The sequence below is a fragment of the Boleophthalmus pectinirostris genome, unplaced genomic scaffold, assembly GCF_026225935.1.
Source record: "Boleophthalmus pectinirostris isolate CB_2022bp ecotype Guang Dong unplaced genomic scaffold, ASM2622593v1 HiC_scaffold_17, whole genome shotgun sequence".
Taxonomy (NCBI): domain Eukaryota; kingdom Metazoa; phylum Chordata; class Actinopteri; order Gobiiformes; family Gobiidae; genus Boleophthalmus; species Boleophthalmus pectinirostris.
In genome coordinates, this window is record NW_026571115.1 from 16,079,377 (window position 1) to 16,089,406 (window position 10,030).

Sequence of the window (10,030 nt, forward strand, 5' to 3'; positions counted from 1 at the left end):
TATTTCAGCCCATCACAATCTGGTTTAACATTAAAATAACTGCACAACATAAAATGTGTTTGCAACAAATTATGAGTCAGAAATAAGAGAAAGCTGGCAGAAAATAATGTTTTTCAGGGGGCTTATATGTAGGCTATTGCACATCTGGAGTTGATAATGACATTATAATGAAGTCAGTAGTATAGAGATTAGCCTTACGTGTTAAAATGCTTAACCACACATTTTTTTGTTCTTTTTGTGTACTCAATCCCTGCATACTCTAAATGAGATAAGATCAAAATAATACCTTGTGTATTTAAATATGCATTATTTTACTTTACTGGTGGGAGGTCTCATGGAGATGTAATTGCTTTCCCAGGAATGTTCCACGGTATGGCATTTATATATCTTGCTTTTTTCAGTCACAAATGTTTTTAATATCCTGAAAAAACATGCATTCAAACAGTAAGCAGAGGTGCCTCTCCATAGTTCTTACCTGTAATTTGGCCAACCAATCACCTGCATGTCTACATAGAGATAACTTGAATGTCATACCGTGAAACATTTCAAGAAACATAATAAAACCCAGTGGAGACAAGCAGATGGCAGACACTCCAGCAGAAAAGTTACACAGCACACCTTTAACAGCATAGTCCTCTCTCGAGCGTGCCCCATTTATACTAACCATGTTTTTCTTAAGCAGAACTTCACGCCAGACCAAAACTATGAGTCTGGTCTGGTCCCGTGTTCAGTAGACCACCTACAGCACAGCGCACTGGGCTGCTGGCAGGACGCTTGGATTGTGGTTTTCAATATTTGATTTGGCTGTTGCACAAGTTTCACACAAAGGCTAAGACCACCAGTGTTTTTCCTGATGTGGGTCAAGTTAGGCTGTTACATGTAAGCACCAGAACAAGGTAAAATGTGAGCAAGGAAATGAAATAGTGTTTAAGTTACACAGTTCAGGCCAAGAGGACGTGAGTCTCAACAAACGTGATAATTTAAGGGAAATGAAGCACAGAGGAAACTGAATTTGGGGGTAAAATATGAACAGGAGGTGTTGAACAAACTGTGATAGCTTAGCATATTGAATACAGTATAGCTGATTTTATGATTGTTTCAGTTAGAAATAGTGACATTTCAAAGTCAGCTATTAAAAAAATACTCCAGAAAATGTTTTTTGTAAGAAAGTACTTTTTCATCAGCTCAACTACATCAACTTGTGAAACAGGGGGCCACTAAAGATTAAAGGGCTCATGTTATGTGATTTTCTGATCTCTGTTATAATTTTGTTTCCTCATCACAAATACTCTTTTCTCAAACAAAAAACACTCTGTTCCACCTTGTGATGTCATGTGGTATACAGGAAGTGCTCCACTGTGTTTTTAAACTTCATACACCTTCACTAGAATCATTTAGATAATTTCAGACTTAGAATTGTCCATTTTTATTGCACTGAAGGTCAAAAGTAGTTGTTAAGTGAAAACTTGGTATCACAAGGTGGAACAGCACTTTAAGCTCTGGAGATATAGACAGACAAATAATAGGGTCAAGGGTTACTCTAACAATTCGAACATGTGTGGATAAAACAAAACACAACTCCAGTTATGTTTTTGGGACATCAGTTTTGTGTATTATAAGACCTTTAAAACTTCACAGTTCCTATGCATAATTTATAGACCCACTTGTTGCACTGGCCATCAATACTACGAGTTGAGATGCACTTAATGTAAGAAATGTTTTTATAACATATATAGGTTATAGCTATTTTCACTTGATTTTTTCACTTTCAATTTAGACCTGGTTTAGCCCTTATCTAGACCTGATATAGGCTAGTTCGGGTTTAGATCTGATAGTACTTCGAAAGCCAAATATTATCTTGGGTGGAAAATATTTCAATCTATTATGAATTATATAAAATGACAAAATGACATCTGTGAGATTACACTATTCCATATTAAATCTTTGAATAAAACTAGCGCTGGTGCCAGTTCCTATGGTCTTGAAATGATAAAATAACTGAAAACATTTCTGACATCAGAGTGGAGCAGTGCAGTTGGACAACAGTCTGTGGTTACTGCTTTTGGGTGGTGGAGATTTCACCACCTCACCAGTTCAACCACACCAGCTCCATTAACAACACCGCCAATGCTATTTTATGAGACCGGGGAGACTTGTTTTTGAAGAAAGACTAAATTAGAGTATTGCAAAAAGAAAAGTACGATAAAATGACAATCAACATAAATACACCGATCTGTCACATAACAAGATGGAGATGGAAAAGGTCAAAAAAAAAAAAAAAAAAAAAAAAAAAAAGGAAAAGAAAAAGAAAACAAATAAAGATTTTCATTCATTAATCTCAGATAATGTCTATGCTAGAGTCTAGAAGTATCTCACAGGATCCACCTGTATGCCAAGCTCTAATCTTTATGTTAGTCCGCCACCCAGTGTACATAAGTGGAATTGCGTCGCAACGCTCAAACCCATGCACTGCATTTGCTGTCGTACTGGAGAGTGAACTCAACTGTGAAAACTAAATCATTGGCCCGAATATAGGTTATCTCATTTGTAATAAATCCCCCTTAGAGTTATGTCCTTCATAGAAAAGGTTCTTATAAACTGGAAGAAATTTAAACCACAATTTAATTTAATTTTAAATATACATTATTAATTATCTATCAAATAATTAACAATTTATTTTTACTCACAAATGTAAAATCTGAGATGACAATGTCTGCAACCAAGACCAGAGTAAATAGCTGTAAGGGATCTGGCTGCAGACCTGCACCCAGACGACCCAACCCGCTGACCTCGAGGACCCTCATGTGACTCACCTCCATCCACAGGTCTGTAAAAGAAAACAAACAGCGGCCATACCAAAGGGCCATCAAAAGTCCACTGATTGAGGGCCACTGTTTTCAGTGTTATGTTACAAAAGTTGACATTGTTTTACACTAAGACAAGCCCAACCCTTTTTCCTAACCTTAACCATTATAGAGTTGTGCCTAATCTAAACCAGACACAAGGCCTACTACAACACATTCAAGGACAAAATGGCTATGTTATTTGTATTTATGTATCTGACATGATGACAATTAAATTTGCTTGTTTAAACTGCCAATTTACCTATGCAAGCAGAGTAGAACACAACACATTCAAATCAGGACACTTCTAGAAATGAAGGCTAGATTAAATGTACAATCTTTGAAGTGCTAATAAAGTGCAAACATTTAATTGAGCTTTTAGTAACATTTAACAGTGAGTAAATACTACTAAGCGTAAATTTATGAAAATGGCAAGGGACATGGGTTCTGGTGGTGCATCTTGGTGGAGGTCTGTGGTGTAGGGTCTGTAGACTCTCTTGGAATAGTTTGATGTAACACTATAGGGGTAATAATGGACTCAGACTTGAACTTTAACAGTCACATAAAATCAATAACATCTGCAGCCTTTTACCATCTAAAAACATAGCAAAAATCAAAGGTTTACTGTCTAAATCAGACTTAGAGAAACTTATCCATGCATTTGTCTCCAGTAGGTTAGACTACTGTAATGGTCTGCTCACTGGTCTCTCCAAACGAGCTGTGAGACGCTGCAGAACATCCAGAACGCTGCAGCTCGGGTCCTTACTCGAACTAGGAAGTACGAGCACATAAGTCCTGTGCTCAGGTCTCTGCACTGGCTTCCTGTGCCTCAGAGAATAGACTTTAAAGCAGCTCTGCTTGTGTACAAGTCTCTCCATGGCCGAGCACCAAAGTACATCTGTGACATGTTAGTGTCATATGAACCATCTCGCACTCTGAGGACCTCAGGGACCAGCCTCCTGCTGGTGCCCAGAGTCAGGAACTAAACAAGGGGAGTCAGCGTTTCAGGTTCATGCAGCTAAAACCTGGAACAGTCTTCCTGAACATGTGAGACAGGCCTCTTCTGTGACGCTGTTTAAATCCAGACTCAAAACATTTCTGTTTAACTGTGCATATAACTGAAAGGTTTTCATTCCGCACTCTTCTCTCTTTTTTAATTTTAATCTTCATGATTATTTATGTTTTGATTTGTTTTTATTATGATTTTAATGTATTTCTTATTCTGTAAAGCACTTTGAATTACTTTGTGTACGAATTGTGCTATACAAATAAACTTGCCTTGCCTTGCCTTGCCTATAGCCCCCTACTGTACATGCGGCTGCAGGCAACCACCTGCCTCATTGTCTGTGTTCATGGCTATAATCATTATAATATCAGACTACTGTCATCTTTCAAAATGACATAAATGAATGATCCTGCTATATCATGTAGGCTATATGCTACATTTTAAAGAGGTTACACTAGCACAGAGGACTGTATAGCATTTTTTCCCCAAGACTAAATATATGGGTACATTTGTAATTATCATATTTGCAGGGCCTGTCTAATTGTGCTTGGTATAACAGTTACAGTTACTGTTTTTAGTGGCTGTAGACTAGTATGCTATCTGATGCTGCTGCTTAGATTTTTACACCAGTGTACAAAACCCTTATGTGACTGTTTAGGACCAGGACTCAGCCATGATCATCAATTTGGTACAGTAGGTAGCACATTGAGATATGTTAGGCTATACTACACCATCTGTACAGTTCTTGACCAAACAGCAAATACCTTATATACACCATGTTGATTTTCTTTAAAATTAAATAATATTCACCCACATTAGAGATGTGCATGCAGACAGACCACCCTTTATTTAACCCAGTGGTTCTTATAGCCCTGTTTTTGTGCTGTGAGCCGTATTACTCTGTATTATGTAGATGTGCCTGTGCCCCCAGTGCACTGCAGGGTCTGTTCTGTTTCCTCCTTATTGGCTTTGATGATCAAGCCCGCGGTCAGGTCAGGATTTTAGACTTCATGTTATTTAAAAATCCATTATATTGATTTCATTTTAACTTCATTTTAATTAAATTACATTCTGGATATCTTAGTATGCCTTCATATTAATTAATATAATTAAGAAATACAACAATTAGTGAATGCATGCCCATTAGAAAATATGTCAAAAATAACCTTACATTAGTATAAATGACAAATGGAAAACTATGATTATTTGTTTTACTGAAATGCCTAAAGTTTATAGTTTAATTTCAGTCTAAGTATGCAAGTATATTTAAGTTTAAGTATATTTTAAGATGCATTACTAGTGAATGCTTGTGTTCTCAATTTATTTTGTCTTATTTGTTTTTTCAATAAAAACAATTGTAGCTGAACAACCTGCACCACATATATGACATAGTGCACATATGGTGTACAGCAGCACGCTAGCTCACTGTGTCTCAAAGATAACTCTCTTTTATTAAAATTGTAAAACATAATTTTTTTTAATTTTTTTATTTTTTTATAGAAATTCAAATGGATTGAAATAAAAGATCTCCATTTATTGTTATATGTAGAATATTTCAATTTGTGGTATTGTTCTAAAATGTATGAAGCCTCAAAATCAGCATTAGCATTGAAACAAACATCTCTCTTTCTAAACACAGACGTGTTCTCTGCTGTATTCAGCACAAATTTGTTTGTTTTGTTTGTGTACTTTTAACATGTTGTTATGACATCCACCTGCAGCTCTCTGTTCACTGCCTTATCTTTAAATATTTCTTTATTTTAGCACAACTCAGCAAAAACTACATAGAGATAAAATTTGTCAGGAAGTAGTGAGGTTGCTAGACGTTATCAAGAATGCAGCCAATTGATCTGAACATTTTGCTGTATTTGTGATTGTTGCTAATTTGACATTAGTGCATTGTCTATCATTGTCTTTTCTTTAAAGTGAGGCGTTAATTAGAAGTAATCATGTTATCATGATATATTAGATATATTAGACAGATAAGCGTGTCACTGCAGTACCAGACCTATCCTCCCTCCCTCGCTCCCTCCCTCACCTCCCTCTACTGTCCAGACAGGGGTAGGTCAAACAACAGCAGGTGGAGTAGAAGAAATGGTTTGGGATTTACACATGTTTGAGTACAGCCGAACAGACAAGAGCACTGACGGTTATGAGGTAAGATTTTTTTTTTTTTTTACTATTTTAGATTTCTTATTATTCTGCAGTTATTTCATTTATTTGAATTCTTGCAAAGTATAAATAAAAACAGCTGCTAAATAATATGCATTTATTTGAGTCAAAGTACTACTTTCAAGAGGCCATGACCTTTGGGGTTGTACTGGAAACTGGTTATGCCTCATAAATATAAATGTTTAATATAGTGTGTATCTTCCAAAATGTATTGTATTGATGTATTCCTATCGAGTTATTCAATTCTTTTCTTATGTGTGACAAAATGCTCAAATTGCATTGTCCCTTGTTTCTAGGAAAAATAGCAGAATACAGAGACTGTTTCCAAATGCCAAAGTTTAAGCACAATTGTCAGATTTAGACAAGAAAGCAGAAGTACTGATTGTGTAATACTCTTGTATTACACAATCAGTACTTCTGCTTTCTTGTCTAAGACAGAATATTTTAGAATTTTAATTTTAGTTTTATAAGTTACACTGTTTTTTGAAGACACTTTTCAATCTACATGCATGATACTTATGTTGATAAATATGGGCTTTTACAGTCATATGCATACATTGTGGGGATAGTAAGTTCACACAGGGTATATTTAATGTTAATGACATCCTTTACTGTCAATATTCATAAAGTGAGAGCAGAGAGTAAAGTAAGTTTGGATTGGCGGAGGATTTCAGGGGAATTTCAATGCATCTACTTAAACGTGACCATTGAATGTTAATGTGCAGCCAGGCAGTACCACTGTGTAAATGACGAGTGGATGGTTAAATAACTATAACATGACTTGACTGCACTGTGTTATGTATAACATATTTCTTGTGTATGTTTCCGCTCTTGTCTTACAGCGTGCTGTTCATTCTACAGCATATCCAGTTGTGTTGCTGAATAAATATGCACCCACACTTGGAGCAAGATACAAGTCAAACCAGGGCACTAAAGGCAGGAATCTCCACTCAGTCTTGACCATGTGACTCTAAGATTTTGAGGACACCATGTTCTTTAACAATGGAAATGTTTTGTTTGGGACCTAAAAGAAGATGAATGACACCATGAGGCCATGACTTTAGGACTGATCTGACATCAGTCAGCATGAGCCCTGTGCATTGATGAATCTGCAGTGTTTGTGCCATGGCTGGGAGCTAACAGGATTTAAGGATGTAGACGTGTTTTCTGACACGGGACAGCCTGAGAACCTCCATTATGGAAGAGCAGGTCACAGCTCTGCTCTGGATACATGCTAACAGTACACAGTATGTAAATACCACAGAGGAGTACAACACCACAGAGGTGACTGAGGACCCTGACAAATACCAGGCCTACATTATCGGCCTCTTCCTGTCATGTCTCTACACTGTCCTGCTGTTTCCTATTGGATTTATTGGGAACATCTTAATCCTCGTGGTCAATCTGAACCACAGAGAGAAGATGACCATCCCAGACCTGTACTTTGTAAACCTGGCAGTAGCTGACCTTATCTTAGTGGCAGACTCCCTTATCGAGGTTTTCAACCTGAATGAGAAGTATTACGACTATGCTGTGTTGTGCACCTTCATGTCCCTATTTTTGCAGGTCAACATGTACAGCAGTATCTTCTTCCTCACCTGGATGAGTTTTGACCGTTACGTGGCGTTAGCCAGCTCAGTGAACAGCAGCCCTCTAAGGACTATGCAGCACGCCAAAATGAGCTGTAGCCTCATATGGATGGCGTCCATCTTGGCCACACTGCTGCCCTTTACCATAGTGCAGACCCAGCACCGAGGGGAGCTCCACTTCTGCTTTGCTAACGTGTTTGAGATCCAGTGGCTGGAGGTCACCATTGGCTTTTTGGTGCCCTTCTCCATTATTGGCCTGTGCTACTCTCTGATTGGCCGAATCCTGATGAAATCCCAAAAGCACCGTGGACTGTGGCCAAGGCGACAGAAAGCCCTGCGTATGATTGTGGTAGCTGTGCTGGTCTTCTTCATTTGCTGGCTGCCAGAAAACGTATTCATCAGTATCCAGCTGCTGCAGGGTACTGCAGACCCAGCATACAGGACTGACGCCCCCTTGTGGCACGACTATCCCCTCACAGGGCATATCGTCAACCTGGCAGCCTTCTCCAACAGCTGCCTTAACCCCATCATCTACAGCTTCCTGGGTGAAACTTTCAGGGACAAGCTGAGGCTCTTTGTCAAGCAGAAGGCTGACTGGTCTGTGGTCAACCGTGTCTGCAGAAACAGTTTGAACTTACGCCTGTCAGTCCCAAGCGACGTGACCCAGGTGTGACCTCCACAGCTCCATGAACAAAAACAAAACAATAATGCTCTTAATTATTACCTTTCTGTATCTGCACATTTGATGTCTTATTGTATGTGTCTGTTACTTCAACAAGAAGGGTATGTTAATGTTAATAAAAGCTTATGAGAAAAAAATGCACTGTACATAACATATGCATATGTTGATTTGCCTGTGTTTTTCAACTTAGGAAAGTCCAAATTTATCTTTTTAAAGTTGTACTCTTTAACATTTCAGGTGAGGTCCTGCTACCTGTGTGTCTCTTGAGATGTTATTGATTTGCTTAGTGCTGTTCCACAGTATGGCATTATTCTTACTGTGACAGTAGTTGCCTCTCCTTAGATCTGACCTGAAACTTGGCCATCACCTTGTCTCCATGGAGATAGTTAAGTTGTATGCCATACTGTGGAACATTCCAGGTAAAGCAGTATCATCTCCACAAAATAAGCAGATGGCGGACCCTCCATCAGAAAAATTACAGAGTGCACATTTAAACAAACAGTAGTCATGCATTACTGTTGAAAGGGTTCACTCACAGTGGTGATACAGGACACAGGAAACATGTGAAGTGTTGTTGGATTTTTGTTATATATTTTGCAGAGTTCAACAGATGGCAGATGTTTTTAGATTGGTATTAAAGTGTAGCACGGGTGTCTTATTGCCCCCATAATGTGTCCACTCTTGTTAGGATGATGGTATAGCAAGAGCCAGGTGCTGGTGGGGACCAAGCAAGGTAAACACATCACTTAGTATTAAATGGCCTTTTGTCAATGTTAATATTTACCAGTGAATGGCAAAGCAAATTGTCAAAAGATTTAGGGCACACAAGAGAAGAAGAGATGAATTGGTATAAAAAAAACACTTACCAAAGCATCTATAAATAAACATAAATACACTTAAATGATCTATTTTAAAGTAAGGATGGGCTATTGTTGGCTGCTGTGAATAGATTTTACACTGTTAAGTTTAAAACATGTTCAAGCAGCACCTTGCCTGCACCTGTGGCCTGTGCACCTACTCAGCTGCTTAGGTAAGAGGAGGGCAGAAGGCAGCTCACATCAAACAAAGAAATAGGGGTATGACTTTGAATCTTGCTGACATAAAACATTTCTTGGAGAAATGTACATAAAACATAAAATGTTTGTAACCAAAATAACAGCAGTACCAATTTGGCAAAAAAGGTTTGAATGCGAAGTCTAATTTTCAGATAAACGGGGCAACCAGGTCAGGCACATAAAGTAATTAGGACTGGATATGGACTGGACTGGCATGTTTGATGAATAATTACAAGGGAGAGTGCTACGTGGGTCTAGGTTCAGTGAATAATGGATTAGAAATATAATTGCATTTGTACATTTAAAGCTTTTGCAGGATTGCAGAACAACAATGGACTAGTGGCACTGAACAGATGTGCTCCATAGATAACGTGTCCAGATGCACATTTGGTGCACTATATATTTAAAATTTTGCCAAATTGTACAAATATGCAACCTGTTGTAGGGAATCCCAAATTGATTGGCCAGGTCACTGTGGGTGCAGAATGTCTGTAGCTCATGTACCAGGTGGAGGGTGCAGTCCAGTCCATCTGTGAGAACAAATGTAAATAGACTCCAAAAAAATCAATAGAATAACCCTAAATTAAATCTCAAAATAATGCATTCTAATATAGGCCTGATACGGATTAAATGCTACTGAAAGCAAATTAAATCATGGTAAACCCTATGCAAATAAGAGTTAT

The 10,030-nt window shown here is 38.0% G+C and overlaps 1 protein-coding gene across 1 annotated transcript; it reads left to right on the plus strand.

The window, feature by feature from the left end:
• Positions 1-7,218: 7,218 nt before the first annotated feature.
• gper1 (G protein-coupled estrogen receptor 1) lies at positions 7,219-8,287 on the plus strand. Its single transcript, XM_020935206.1, has one exon. It carries the CDS (start codon positions 7,219-7,221, stop codon positions 8,281-8,283), a length of 1,065 nt encoding a protein of 354 aa, XP_020790865.1. The 3' UTR covers positions 8,284-8,287.
• The last annotated feature ends 1,743 nt before the right edge of the window (positions 8,288-10,030 follow it).